The following is a 15,863-nucleotide window of genomic DNA, read 5'->3' on the forward strand; positions in this document are numbered from 1 at the left end:
TTTAGGAGGCTGTACTCGGATGTAGTGTGTAGGAGTCACATGGACACAAGCTTGTAGCTGCTGTCCACTCTTCTGTGAGACTCTGTGTGAAACTGTCTCCCGTGCATGTCTTATTTAAGTCCAGTTTTTCCCATCTTGTTTTTTTTTATTTTATCTAGCCTTTAGTGCGTTTTCACCCAGCATCCGTCACAGCTTTTCATACTTTTTTTTTTTTTTTTTGTTGTTGTTGGTGGTGAACTTCCACTGCAGAGACCTGTCGCTCCCCAATGTTTCCCTACGCTGCACACTCTACACTTTCGCTTCTGAAACCTGTTGTGTGATGCGAAAACTTCCCACAGCCGCAGGAATTAAGGCTTGAATGAGTTTACTCACGATGACTGAGGAGAGCAGAGGTGAGCACAGAGCTGAAAGCGGGAAGGACCTGGAGAAACAGCTCCGGTTGCGAGTCTGCGTCCTCAATGAACTTTTAAAGACAGAACGGGATTATGTCGGGACACTCGAGTTTCTCTCGGTGAGTTTTGTCAATAACTTGAGCCAAACACGACACATAAACACACAGTTTAACTGAGAGTTACGAACCCCCCCCCGCCCCCTCCCAGAGCAAACAAACAAACACAAAACAGCGAGCCTGTTTAGTATGCATGGTGCATCACGACTCTCCCACAAGTGTTACAAGTAAGCAAACCCCTCTGCGCGCTACTGTTGCTTTATATAATGAGAGCAGAAGTTTTGTCAACTTTTCCTGTAAAAAAAAAAAAAAAAAAATCCTGAACTCCTCTTTTTATTGGGGATATTAACTTTTCAGATTGAAAGTGTGAAATTGGGAAAGCAGGCACAAAGAGGCATGGCACAGTCTTAGTTCCTGCACAGCTGGTGAGATGTTTAATCCTCCACTCAGCCAGACTGGACTGTTAGAGGCTTTCAATTCTTATAACTAATTGTAAGTCATTTTGAGCACTTGATTCTTAAAAGTAAAATGAAGACAGAAAAAAAAAAATCTAAGTTTCTGGACATGTCTATATCAATTTGAATGAAGTAACTTGATATCTTTGGAGGAGACAACAACCTCTGTATTTTTAACTTACCTGTCAACAACCCCTCTCTTATTCTATTAATATGATTAACCCACTTCCCACACACCATAGAAAACACTGCATAGTGACTTTTTTTTTTTTTTTTGCTTTCTTTGCCAACTTGTGATCAAATCCAGACATGTGGAGTTCTGCCAAGGACAGCACAGGTGGACTCAAATGAAAACCACTCCTTCTGGCAGCACAGCTCAGGCTGCATACTGAGCGTTACACAGGGTTGCTGCAATACAGGAATGATATGCTGTCAGCTTAATGGCATTACATAAAGTAACACCTTAACTAAAATAAAAAAATAAAAACGGAGGTGAGGGGACTTTCGGAAACATGGTCAGTTTGTATTTGAAAGCTTTGAAATGTGTCACTGTGGTTATTGCATATTTTAACAAAGAAAAGTCTGGATGTTGAGGATGTTAATAGTGGGAAAAGCTTGCAGTAAAAACCCTTATACGGTGTGTTGTGAGCCACTGGTTTGGAAGTGTCCTGTTGAATTATTCTCTGCAGTTTCAGTTTCGCAGCGCGACGGGAACTTTGCAAGGAAGTCCGGTCACTGTTTTCCCCAGACCACATGTAAGAGTGTGTACACCCTGACCTCCCTCCCACTCCCCAGATGTTTCCAATGGAGGACAGAGGGACAAGGAGGGAGGGGATGGGAGCTCAGTCTGGCCTTTCTTAGAAGTGGCATCATTGGAGAAATGGAAGGGGGGCGATTAGATGAGTGACTGTGTTTTTTTTTCTCAGAAGAGCAGGGTGTGTGTGTGTGTGTGTGTGTGCAGCCACCCCTCCCTCCTTCATCTTCCCTATAGTGCTGGGACTGGGATTCATTTCAGAAATTATGAATCCTTACAAGGGAACTCTGTTCTGGGACGGATGCATCTGACCAGAGTGAGATCTGACAGTTATCGGTTGTTGGTTTTAGCTGCGTTATCAAGGCCAAAAGATTTCCTGTTGAGGAAAAAGCTGCATATTCAAATAAGCATTCAATGCTCGAAAACAGATACAACCATGGAAACGCACTTAGCCGAAAAATATGCATTAACAGAAAATGGGCTGCAAACACACACAAATGGTAAAGTTAGCGTTGCAGTAACCAAAAGGTTTACAGGACTCTGACCCATAGATTGGTCTCAAGTGTTTATTTCCAATTCTCCCTCATAAAGTACGTCTCAAATAAATACAATTGACTAAAATCATGTTCCACTGGGCGCTCCCTACAGGCCTGCCGCACGTCTGTTGTGGGGACTTAATATGCAGTGATTTTCTGCAGAAATTGTTTCTGGATATGTATTCTTAAAGTACATTTATGTGTCTGTATTCTGGCACATTTTTTTTTATAATTCGCTTCACGTTTCGGTTGTCGTATTTGCGTCAGAATTGTTCATGTAATCCTAAATTGCAGCCTATTTTTCCTGACAAAAATCTTTGCAGCTGTTTCAGCGACTTGAGAGGACAGAAAAGAACAAAAAGTCACCTTTATCTACTGTCTTATGATCTTGGAGGGTCCCGGGGAGCGTCGGTGGGGGGGGAGACACTTGGGATGATAAAAGGCCGACCTACCAGGGAGAGGGGTCATGCTTGAGACTTTCATCTGATCAGCCACAAACACACCCTTGCCTTCACATCTTTGCTTCGTCATGCGTTTTCTTACACCTCTACAAGTTTCTGGTGTCTTGAGGTCAGGATGGCCACGCCGCCCCCCCCCCCCCCCCCCCCTCTGTGAGACTGGTAGGATAATCCAATGGGACTCAGAGTACCAGCAGAGAGAGTGGTAGACTGGATATTGCCTGAAGGGGAAAGGTTAGATGGGGGTGGTTTCTTCTCTTGTTAACCATATTTCCTGGAGGAGGAATTCCTCCGAGGTTAGGAAATACTGGGGAACAATGAGGCTCCGTTCAGTAGCCAAAGTTTAACAGTGGAGCAGAGATTGCCGCTGCTGATCTGTGGGACCCGAAAACAATGCATCTCAGGCTTACTTCACTCTTAAGGTAGTGGAAAACAACTCAAGAGAGCGAGGATGATTAGAGCACTTTGTCCCAGGACAGTCTGAGCCTATTGTCTGGCAGTACCTCACCTCTTGTGGGAAAATATTCAGATTGCATCTTGAAGGTCTAAGGATCGGAGAGTCTAAATTTGACTTTCTTAAATTTACGCAGAAGTCTGATAGTTGGAGGAAGGCTGTAGGGAAGCTGTCTCAGGCCTGTCTTACGTAATGAGCGTTTATAGCCTGAGATAGCTTGTGGTGGTGTTTATCTTGGACAGCTACGAGCCGATATAATGACAGTCATTCTTAGAAATGTCTGAATCAGGAGAACAAATCAAGGCACAGTGTAAACAGTTACTTTTAAAAAGTTGTTTGGCTTTCTGCAGTTTTTAAACAACAGTGTCAAATAGCATACTGATTCTGTCCTTCTCAGAGATATTTCAGGTTATTTTGTTGCATGATAAGCACATACGGAAGAAGAATAGATGTTTGGACATCGGAGGAAACCTTTCATGTGCTGATTTAGGAGAGAGATTGGAGACACAAGCTAACCTAATGTATTTCAAAAGAAGTTTTGCAGTGTGTTAAGTGATCCCTGAGCTGCTGCCTTCTCCAACAAAAGCCTGTTGAGCCGTGAAGCCGTCAGAGTGCAATGTTTAAAACATTTTGAATCCCTTGCATAAATAAGACATACGAAGATGTGGTTAAAAGACATTGAAAAAGTAATCATGTTGAAACAAATGTATTTTTTGTTTATGTGGAAAGGTGTGTGGTTGAACATGTTGGTGGCAGGAAGTTTGGGAATCAAGCCTAATGGAGAAAACTCCATCAACGGCCTCTTAAAAACCCAAATGAAGAAGTGAACACTGCAAATACTGGGTGTATTTGTTTATGGAGGTTCCACAGCTCAGATTTGGATTTGTTGACATCCTATATGAGAGAGTCCAGTAAGCTGAGAGGTGTTCTTTTTTTAACTGACTGGCTACTTTTGACCCTGAAAGAGGTCAAGTCAGGGGAGAGTGTTCATATGCTGCAGACAGCGCTGATGACCTCAAAGGTCACGACCTCTCGCCACCCTTTCCCCTTTCCTGTCGGTAGACTTCATGCCAGTTTTCAGCTCTTATTTTCTAAAGGAAGCAGGGACAGAAGATGCTGATTGTCGACATGGCCTGATTTGATAAAAAAAACAAAACAACAAACAAGACTGTGTAAACAAGGAAAACAAAAGGTTTCTGTGTGTGTGGTTGTGTGTGTGTGTCCAGTATCAGTACAAATATACAGTATGGAGGCATGTTGTAATAATCTATAAATCACTGACTCTATGTGAAAAGTCAACGATGAATCCTAACATACATTAGAGCCAAAATACCCTCAAGGTGGAAGCTGTCATCTTACGCTGGTGACATCATTTGGAGCGAGAGTTGAGAGAGCAGATATCTGGCTAGCAAAGCCGCAGTATTGGCCTTCCATTCCTTCCATTAACTAAAACACGCATTGAATTACAGATAAAACAACAAAGATCCCTCAGGTCAGAGCCGATTCTTGGGTTGGTTTGAAGCAGATAACTCACCGTTATGGAAAGTTGAATGACTCTTACTGTTTTTGTTTGTTACGTTCCCTCTCACTGTTTCTTTTTCTACTCTGCTAACGTGGAGCACACAGTGCCACAGGAAGCAGCATTCGACAAAACACAGCTGCCTGTTCTCTCTCTCACACACTGCCAGTTTGACTGTGAGATATTTACGCCCCTGTTACACCTCGTTCCGCATGTGTTTATTCACAGGGATTGAAGGTAGTAACAGAGGCATGATGGAGGGGAAGATGGCAGCAGTTTGAATCGTCGGAGCCAGCGAGAAAGGACAGCACTGTGTGTGCATGCCTGAGTGTGTGTGCAATATGTGAAAGTCCCGCTGTTTGTTTGGACGCCGTTCCTCCGGTGCCTCCGCAACGTACTGCATCCGGTCAGTAGGGGGAGCTCCACATGTTTTGACTTCAGTTTTGGGGAGGTGTCATGTTGTTCATGTTTTGAAGTAGTCTGTAACATTTAATATTCACTTTGCAGCATTTTACTCAAAGTGAACTGATAAATAGTGACTGAAGCCTGAGATGTTAATAGCTGTTGTCTGAGTCTGTTTGTGAGGATGCTGGGTGAGAGAGGGCAAAAGCAAAAGTTGTTTATGTCAATGTAATGACTAACTCTCAGTGATACAGCGACGAGAGCAGATAACATTAAGCTGTTTGAATATCTCTGTAAGCGGCAGATTGGATCAGACCGTCTGTATACAACATACACACTCACATGAAGCTGGTCAGTTGCAGTTGTGAGGCTGAGGGCGAGCGCTCAGAGACCGCCAGTGGCCATTAGTGTTGCTTACATGAACTTGTCTCCGCAATTGGGTGCATTTAGTGATAAGAGATTCCACAAAGAGCTGTTACTGCCCTTCTCTTTTCCTTAATTACCTGCTTTACTTGGAACTGATGATTGCCCGTTCTTACTGCTCCACGTCTACCTCCTCAACCCTGTGACCTTTCACACACCTCAAATCTCTCTTCCTGCGCCTCTTAATTTCGTCTTTCCACCACTCTTGTCTGTAAAAGTTTCCTATTATCACCACCGTACTCGAGCTGAGTGTTTCCCCATCGCTGACCAGCATCTCGTATAAGTTATAGCGTCTGAGTGGATTTCTATTTCTGCTTTAATTCGGCTTTGTTCTCTGACACAACCCGGTCTGTTCTTTGTTTCTGATACGTTTTTTTCTCCTCGACTCTTTTTAATTGGATTAGGTCAGCTGCTTCTCTATCCGGGAATGTAGACAGTTTCTATTGTCTGTCCTCAGTGTTAGGCCCCTGATCTGTAAAGCACACACTTGCATTTCTTCTACACACCAATGACACTGCACATGCTTTAAGTGTAAATAATCTATCTATACTTCAAATTCTATGTATGTTAATGCTCTGTGTTGTTGCATTGCCTCATATATATGTCTTTGTACATGTTAAGCACTTTACCTTAAAGCTTTTTTTTTATAGAGATCCTGAAGATGAATGGTTATAAGGATTAGCTCAGGATGACAGCCGACCCCTGTCCTGCACAGCATTTTGTGTCAGCCTTCAGTCCCTTAGCCATAAAAATCCCACCTGAGTGGGATAATCCTTCATCTATCGCGCGAGTCATTTTGAGATGGCTGAGCTGAAGCTGTGTTTTACCAACAACACAAGATATAGCAATTCCCTACACGTGGCAACGGACCTGTTTAGTAACATTCATGCCCACATCATGTGTTATGCAACTTTGACAGAGTCTAACAAGAAACATGGAACATTTTTGTGTTCAGAAAGCAGTGTAATAACTGACTTATCATGATGTTAGTTTAAGTTTCTTAATATGTTTGTAAGGATTAGTGTTGAACCACTATCATTTGGAATACTGGCTTAGTTGTGCATTGAAAGCCAACTGTTTTTTATTGTTATTTGCCAAAGTTCTTATATTGCCTCTATTGTTAATACTAAGTTAATATTCCAGCTTAATTCATGCAATTTCAAATGATTGGTTCAACCTTTTGAGGAATTAATATTCTGTCTGTCCTGCAGAGAGTCAGATGAAAAGATTTATTAATCAGCCATTGAGCTTTCTGAGCTGCTTGGATTCACTTAGCATACAGACCTGTTGGAGGGATAAACAGATACTTTGGCTATGGCCAAAAGAAACAAACTCGGGGCTGGGCTATTTTTCAGCTTTTAGAGGTCCTGCAGTTTTAGGTATATTAACCCACATGTTTCCTGTGTTTATGCTAAGATAAACTAAGCTAACCAGTTGCTGACTATAGCTTAATTTTTACTGTGAAGAGGTGAGAGCACATTGATCTTCTTTTCTGTCTTGTGTAGTTTTACGTTAAAGCAACATGTTCATATTTCTTAAAGGCTTTAAGTTAAATCACGGCTTTCTAAAAACAAGCATCAATGTTTAGCAATAAACTGTGTGCTTCTGCTTTCTGCTCTTTAATTCCCTTTTGCTGCATGCTGCCTCCATAGTCCTCAAGCAGCTTACACTGTAGAGAGTTTCTTTTGCTTTGTCCCAGGGGCCATTTTTCAAGCAGGATTTCCTTCCTTCCTTCCTTCCAGGCCCTCCCGGTCTTTACATTGTGCTGCAAGTTTCCTGCTTCAACACACTCGCTCTCACACACACTCTTCCCCGTATAGGAGAGAGGAAAGGAGAGTTTTGCCGCAGGTGCCCACTTGGCAATGTTGGGCTTATGTTGCATAGGCGACGGGGCTGTGTGGACCCCTGTACTGAGTCTATGGCTTGGTTTCAGCTCAGGAGGCAGAGGTGGCGCTGTCTTGATTGCCGAGGAGAAAGGCAGCCTTTGATTTAGCCAATGCCAGCTGCCTGGTCACATGGTGCTTACGTGCCACAAGTAGGAAAGTGGCGGGACTTTGGTAGACACACAGGGATGTCCAAGGAGTGTGAAGGGGGTCATTATCACAAAGGGGCCTGTGTTTTAGCTGGTATGCTTTAATGCAGGGATCACACATCTGCTAAGATCAGTATGCCTTCAGTGTTGGTTGAAACCTGCTTCAGCAATGCCGTTCAATGTGAATTTGCAAAGAATGAACCTATCACACTCTCTCTTATTAAAGAGTCCCACATAAACGTACAGCTGTCTCTACTCTTTCAAATCTGACTGTAACATTTTTGACAGAGAGTCCTGAAATGTGGGATGACAAGTTTCTCTATAGTTACACTCTCGCTTTCCATGTCATTAGTCTCTCCATATATCCTGCCTTTCTGGGCTCTGAATCTATAAACACCCACACCCGCCCAGCCAGACATGATGGGAAATTCCATTCACTCCAAATTATTTAATTAAGCACTTGAATGGGATTTGTTATAGTGGCTCTGAGAGTTAGACAAGTGCCCCTCTGTCCCTCGGCCTATCTCGTCTGCAGACATCCTTTTCATGTCTCTCCGTCTCTTTCCATTTTATTTCAGTCTCTGAAACGGGTTTGTTTTGGACTCTAACTTGCACAGTGGCTGGACCTTGTTTGTTTGATAGAACATAAGAAGGCCTCTCCTTTTACATTAAAAATCTTCAATTGGCTTTTCTCTCTCAGAGTTTTAGTGTCTAGTTCTGCCTGTGAAGCTGAAGTGTTTGGTTGCTGCAGTTGCCCTGCGCTTGCTCATGTTTGATTTTGTCTGGTCTCTGCTAATAACCTAAAAGTGAAGAGTACTGTCTCGACCCACTCTATATCTAGATATTTACATCGATGACATCATAATAAACTACGAGGGGGAAAGGACCTTGCTGAGAATTTGGCCTCCAATGAGTCTATATCAAACTGTTTTTAATTTTTTTTTACTCCTTTGGGCACATTGCCCAAGTTGCAATAAGAGTACACAAATAAAGACATGAGGTTTAGATACCTAAACATTTGTTTTTGTACCTGGCTTTAAAGACTTTTTAATTCTGCTGTAAAAAATGGCATTTTAATATGGGCTGTTATGGGTATTTCTTGGCTTTAACCTTAATCCCATCAGACCAGCTGCATAGCTTTTTGTCACAAGGAGGATAAATAAATCACTGACTCTTTAACAGTTCTTTAAAGTGAATGGTTTCATTCTTGCTTGCGTGAAAGAAAAGGCTTAATCTATGAACCTTTACACTCATTGCTGTGGCGCCTTCTGCTTTGTCCATTCACAGACAACAAGAAGACAGAACCCTGGCAGAAGGGGTTATTTGTACCGGTGGGCGTGCTTTGAGTAGTGCTTTAAGGAGAGTGAGAGTGGGGTAGAAAACTGGCTCGGCGTCTGTTCAGTTCTGTTCAGTGTCCGGTTTCTTTGCGTGACAGATCCTGACTCTGCAGGTTTCCTTTTTTCCCCCCTGACTGTCCTGCTGCGATAGACGTCTGTGTGTGACAGTCATGCTTGGAAGAGCACCACAGATTGGCAGACTGATGATTCTGCTTAGTCATCCTGCAGATCAATGCATGGTCCCCGTGGCTCTGATGGGAATTGCCAGTCATCAGTGGGTAATGGTTTGCTTGGTTTCACATTGAGGTTGGAGAAGCATGACTAGCTGTGTCTCTTAAGTCTAACACTCCTCTAGTGGAGGCTCGTTTTGCTGCTTAATATCCAATTTCACAAGTCAAAAGATTCCTCCTAATACACTGAGGATAGCTGCCATTTACAGTGCTGTGATGGGTGAAATTGAACAGAACTGCAGCCTGTCAGGCAGCTGGTGTAATGGACATGGCCAGACGCATCATTTTACGCTCATGCTCATTTCAATCCAATGTCAATTGTGCACCTAGCGCACCAACGCTGAGTCACAGACATAGATGAATTGCTTCATTTCAGCTATTTGTGTATTTCCTTTGCTGCCTGGGTCACTGGCAGGACAAGAAAGAGGAGAAAAAAAGATATATTCATAGAAAAAATACGTTTAGGAGATCTTTGAAAGCACTTTACTTGGATGGTCGAGATCATCCTTTTTTTTAAAACCAGATTACCCCAGCATTTTTCACCCAAAAAACATTGCCTGAAACAAAAAAAAAATCTTTGAAATGATAAATCCACCAAGTTCCATTAATTTTCCTGGAAAAAACAAGCCTCTTCTACAAGAGTATTTTGTTCCATTTTGGGATTCATCAAAAGCTCATTTCCTGGCTGGAATTTCAAATTAAAGTGAACAAGAGTTCTAAAGCCAAATGAATACACACTTGGTTCTCTCTGTTGTTAATCAAAACCAGAAATCCTGCATTGAGCTGCGCAGATGAGCCTTAATAGCCACTCCCACCATAGACATATTAACATTCCCCACTGTATTTATAGTGTCTGTTTCCTGTATACATTCCAAGCTGAGAGAAACAGGATGAATTTGGAAAATTAGCCAGAGGCATAACTAGATTGGAAGAACCAGGATGACTTTTGGAGGTGTCACCAGGACCTGATGAGGACAGGAGGGGCCAGCTTCACTACAAAGAGCCTTTTCTTGGTTTTTGGATGTTCCCTTGTGTGCCCACAGGACCTGAGAATGACAGACTCTTGACTTGAGGACTTCTGGGGATGGTTCAGTTTTTGCTTGCCAGGAGTTCTTTTTATTTTGTATTGGTGTGTGTCATTGCAAGAGATTTAACCGACCAATGTTGATTTGAAAAGCATTTCCTCTGTGCAGGAAGTACAGTAAAGGCAGTGTATCCTCCCTGAAGGGTTGTCGTGTTGAGGCCAAACAAAGCTCGTTTTTCACCCTCCCCTCCTTACCATCTCTACTTCCTCCGTTATCTGTTTATTCTGCTGTGTCGCTGTCTTTTCTGCTACTCTTTACTTTCCTTACCAGCACATACACAACCCCTCACACACACAAATCACATGGACTCAGGTGTTTCCAGAGCTTCCCCTCAGGCTTCCAAGCTGCTGGCACACCTGTTAGCTGCTGTCCTTAAAACCGTTATCACAGTGCTTTACTTTTAAGTCTGCCATCCTTTGGGATAGATGTATGATGAATAAAAATGAGACACTCACTCAAAAAGTCTGTTGCGTTAATGAGCTTACTGTCACAGTCTAGTGATTTACTACAGTAGGCTTTTTCATGTGGAAGCATTTTTTGTGTCTCCATCTCTGGCTTTGAATAGTCTTTGTCTTTTTTGTGTTTGTTAACAGGAGAGGATTCTTTTACAGATGGCGGACTAGAACACATTAAAATACCCATTACCCGTACATGACGGTAGTAATATCTCTTTCCACTGAGTTCACGATTTATGTGATCATGTTTGAGTGTTTGCCAGCTCTCCAATCAGGACAACAAAGCAAATTAGTGAACCATCGGTGGACAAAAGAGGCAGTATGTCCGATAAACTCTGAGAAAGGCCCATTTATTCTCCTGGAGTTCATACTGGTCACCAGTGCCAATGAACCCAAATCTGACCCTTTTGCAATTTTAGAAATGGATCTCACAAAGCAGCAACTTTGGCTGCAGAGGAAGCTTTTAAAATTTTACGGACAGAAGCACTATTTCATTCAATTTTCTACTGCTTTTAATATGGCAGCTTCAGTACTTTTAATTTCAGGGAGAGCATGGTGATCTACTGTTGAGCCAATCGCTCAGCTGGGACCTTGGATTTTTTTGTTGCATTAGTACATCAAATAGGCCCCGTGTTCCTCCAAAAGTTTTAACTTGAATGTATTAGCAGATGTTTTGAAGCTGGCCTTGTTCTTGATTCAAACTAATTTCTCTAGCCTGGGAGCAGCTACATATCCTTCTTTTTTTATTCCCAGTGTAATTCGCTGCATCATTTTCTCTCTTTCAGAACTTTTTTGTACACTTTTCCACGCCCAATGAGATTTGTATTCCCATCATCCGTCCATTCTGCATGGTGTGGCTTTGTAATGTGATGAACCACTAGCTTTTCCTCCCCCGGTGCTCTCTCCATCCTCTTGTCCACTGACTTCATGTTTTTTTTTAATTGTATTTTTTGACATACCCCAGATGCTCTAGCTTGGCAAATGTATTATACACAGACTTTATTTTGAAGTGCAAAAATGTCCTTCATTGTCCTCTTGTTATTTCATTTTTAGTTGATGTGTCCGAGGGAGCAAGACGCCTCTTATTTAAGCAAAAGTCCTTGTGTGGTTTGTCTGTTTCATTGACACAGAGATCAACATTTACAGGAGGGGAGACAAGCCTTCCGTCGATTGTATCTGTCAAATCTGGTGAAGAGATCTGGAGGGGGGGGGGGCAACATTGCAACAGCATAATGTCCATTCAAAAAGTATCCTGAACTAAGTTGGCTCTGAACACACTGTGTCGGAATGTAAACAGGCTTCAAGCCACTCTGTTTCACCTCTGCCTTTCACTTCCAATGCGCTGCTTAAATCCTAGGGCAATGTATGTAAACTTAAACTACCACAGTCCAGAGTGACAAAAAATAAATAAAGTTTTAGACCATACTCTTTGTCATGGATATATTTTTGCCTGCTACTAACAACTACAGTTAAAGGATCTATGTCCTTCTAAGTTTTGATTCCGGTGCTGGTGATTTGTGTATGTTTTGACCAGAGAAGTAGGCGGCCTTAAGGCACTCCACCTTCTGTTTTGGATGCCCCTCGGTTTGCCAGGCAAACCAACAGGTGTTGCAGCGATGAAAGCGAGCAAGCGAACTTGTTCAGAATTAACTGATTCTACCCAGCCTAAAAAGCCTCTGAATTTTTCGATTAAGCTCGATGACGCAGAAACATGGTAAAACTAGGATAAATGTTTTGTATAAGTTTAGGATGAGTACTTGCCAACACCCACTCAAGTCTAGGTAATGGAATACAGAATTCAAATCAATTTTGTTGGTATAATAAAGGCACACAAGGTTACCCCCCCCAACCCAAAAAATTATGTTTGCTGCAATATAGCATCAGGTAGTACGGCCATATTTCCACACATTTGTTGCCCACAGCATGTTACCCGGTGTTGATTAATGGCAGGGATGGCCTCATCCAGTGATTGGACCAATCCATTCATCACACCCAGCTTCCTTGTGGTTTAATGAAAACTTTAATGGGGTTTTAATGTGTGGTCCCTCCCTCAGCCATCAGTGACAATCCATGTGATTATACCTGGGCCTCAGGGAACAAAGTGACTTTCCGAGAGAGTTTTTCTTCATTGTTGATGCTTGATTGAGGTTACAAATAGTGTGTATTGTACAAGGAGAGAAGATGCAGGAAAAAGAACAGCGGTGTTTAATACCCTGTGGCTACTCAAGCAATTCAAATGAGTGAAGAGGGAGAGTTTGTCAGGGTGAATGGATGCCTTTTTTTTTTTTTTTAAGAACTTTCCTTAATCTGCCAATGGAAGGAAGACTGTTGTACAATCTCTGCTGTTGTCCAACTCTTTTATCCTCTTTGTCTCCTCAGTTCATCCTTTTGGCTCATCCTTTTCTTCTGAGTATCTTAGAAACATATGGCACTGACGGGGAAAAAAAAAAAACACTTTTTAAATCTCAAAGAATATTCCTGTAGGGAAAAGTAGCACTTATTGTGAAGTATATCCTTTTCTGTTCAACAAATCTCATCACCAACGGCTCTTATTCAGCTTGAAAAAGCAATAAAGTCTTTCTGTGATTCAGTTGAAGCCGGTGGCCTGGCATGGTGGATTCCAGCTAGAACGAACATCCAGTCCTAGGGACCAAAATGTGTCCAGGAATTTAATGGTCTTTGTAGAGAATGTGAACAAAGACAGCAGCCATGGCGGAGGAAAGTAGAAATGTGTTTGTTAAAAATTGACTCTGAAAACATGCTTCCAAAGTCGGGTGAATGGTCACTGCCTTTCTGTCAAATAACATCCCCCAAATCACAGAACACTGGATAACAAAACTAGATTTGAATTACTTACCACACTGAATTTAGATACAATCAGGATTTTGCAAATGAGCTGCACCGTTTTATGTACTGCAGTGCTGTCTGATACTGTACCGACCTGGAAGTGAGCTTGTACTCACAGTCACCACGGTTAGACTGACCATAAATTCAGTCAGTCCGCCAGCTTCCCATTCACTGTCCTCGGAGCTGTTCCAACAAGGCTGCCCCGGGCTGTCTCTTTAGGAGAGACATGTTAGTTTCCACAAAACAAGTCTGAGCCAGCGTCAATTGTTGGAGAATAACCAGAACAGTGCCTCAGATGAATGTCTCCGACCTTTTGTGTGGCAGAATCTGTTTTCTGTGTGCCATTGTGATCAACTACATGAGAGAGGTGTTTTTTTTTCTTCTTTTTTCTTCAGTTTTTACACCATCACTTTTATGTGCCAAAAGAAACACTCTCTTATCTTTGACTCTCTAATCTTGTGGGGGTGATAACACAAGTCATTATCTTCATCCAATCAGATTAACAGTGCCTGCGCTCCATTATGCCACTTTTTTTTATTTATTTTTTATTAATGTTGTTTACTTCTGCAGCTCTGCTCCTCGTGTTTTTGCTGCAGAGTCGACCCGCAGATATAACAGTATAATTAGTGCTTTGCAGATACAGTGATTATTTCCTGTTCAATGGAATCTTCATTATTAAAACTGAAGTGACGGACTCCCTAATGAGCCCATGTTTGATGTTACACATCAATGACAGGAAGTCTTTTTTATAATGCAAATGAGCACAGCTTTTACTCCGCTCAGGCCCGACACTGTAAGCCCTGTCAGGCCTGTACGAGAGCCTGTCTCCGTGTTTGTACATTTTAGACTTGCTAATCAGATGCTAATGCTCATGAGTGGCAGAGTTGCGAGGCAAGACAGCTACAGAATGGTAATCAGCATGGACTTGGCCTACAACAAAGAGGCTGATTATTTAAGCTGCATTTTTCCCCAACCACAAGTTTTTACAGTACTTCTACATGTCCTTTTGAAGTGTTGCTTGACATCAATATGATCTAATTAAGATGTTATCCGTTATTTCTCCCATGTCTGCTTTTTTTGAACAGAGCCTTGCTTTGTAACAAGCTTGAAATTGATATTTCACCACTAATTTAGCCAAACCACCTTCCTATCAGCTCTTAATTAATCAAATGAAACGTTTTAATACTCGAGTCACAACCTCTCAGCGAGATCGCAGTTTCAAGGAATAATTCTTGGCTCATCCGCTCATTAAAGTGAGCTGTTTACATGCTTTGTGGTCGTATTATGTTAGCTTGCTCAGGTCAGGCTGCCTGCTGTGTGGCTGCACAGGGAGACAGATGGCGTTATGGCCCTCAGTGGGGCAGTAAAAGGGATTGCCCATGGTTAGGGTCAACTGCAAAGACAGATGTAATTTTTTTTTTTTTTCTCCCCCTCTCCCGCACTCACTGTCCCTGAATACATCACGCTGTCTTTCCGTGCGGAGTGCGATCATGTTGGTCATGCGTTTGTGGAGCTGCTGTCGTCGGCTCGTGTAACGCTGTACCATGACATAAAGCTTTGTGCTGCTGAAGTACACACTCTCTGTGTCTGGGTGTGTTGGATTGTAGCGCTGCCTCTGTGCTAATTATGTTGTCTGTCATATTGTGATGCTGTTGTGACTTCAGTGACAGGCCCATTGATTGAGTCGGAATTTGAGTTTTGACAGCCCTAATGCATCCCGGGAGCTCTCCTTTTTTACATTTTGTTTTTAAAATGGTGTTATGATTGACTCACTTGGAATCAAACTGTTGGTTAAAATCCCTTTTTTGCCTTTCTTTTCTTACATTCAGTTAATTTATCTTCCCTGTTGTGAATCTCACCAAAGTGTTTCAGCAGACAGGTTCGGCATAATAAAATCGAAGCACATACTTTATTCTACTCACAGATCTCATCTCTGCTTTTATCTTACTTGAGTTTCTGGCTTTCATGCCATTAGGGGGATGTATAGAGTTAGTGAAATGACATGGGAAATGAAAATAAACGTCCGTAAGACTAAAACCCTCATCACACCAGCTTGTTCTTGTGATGTTATGCCAAGGAGACATTTTTCTTCTCACCGCTACTCTTATTCAAATTTGAGAACAATGTGGATGTCAGGGAGTTTGTTTTTGTTGCTTTAAATTAAGTTTGATGAAGCAGAAATTCAAAGCTATTACAAACAATCTCTCCTACTTTTAATGAAGCCTTTTAGATGTAAGCCTTGCTTCGGATTCCATCATGGCTTCCCCAAAGTGAAGTGCAAAACACACATCAATCAAATCGATCAATTTGTTTTCCACAGAGCTTTCTAGTGAAGATTGATTACTGTCTGACAAACAGTGTTCCATGCATTGCACATATGAAGATAAAGATTCTTGTCTGGTGTCTGCTCTTTTTAAAAAAAAAGGAG

At 42.1% G+C, this 15,863-nt stretch overlaps 1 protein-coding gene across 1 annotated transcript in view; it reads left to right on the top strand.

Annotated features, from left to right (window-relative positions):
- The window catches only part of prex2 (phosphatidylinositol-3,4,5-trisphosphate-dependent Rac exchange factor 2), an 87,048-nt gene continuing 71,185 nt past the window's right edge, over positions 1-15,863 (top strand). Inside the window, exon 1 of the mRNA XM_020646529.3 lies at positions 1-511. Coding sequence (XP_020502185.2) covers positions 359-511 — 153 coding nt within the window. The 5' untranslated portion in view covers positions 1-358. The remainder of the gene's footprint in view (positions 512-15,863) is intronic.

The sequence above is a fragment of the Labrus bergylta genome, chromosome 20 (genome assembly GCF_963930695.1).
Source record: "Labrus bergylta chromosome 20, fLabBer1.1, whole genome shotgun sequence".
Classification (NCBI taxonomy): Eukaryota; Metazoa; Chordata; class Actinopteri; order Labriformes; family Labridae; genus Labrus; species Labrus bergylta.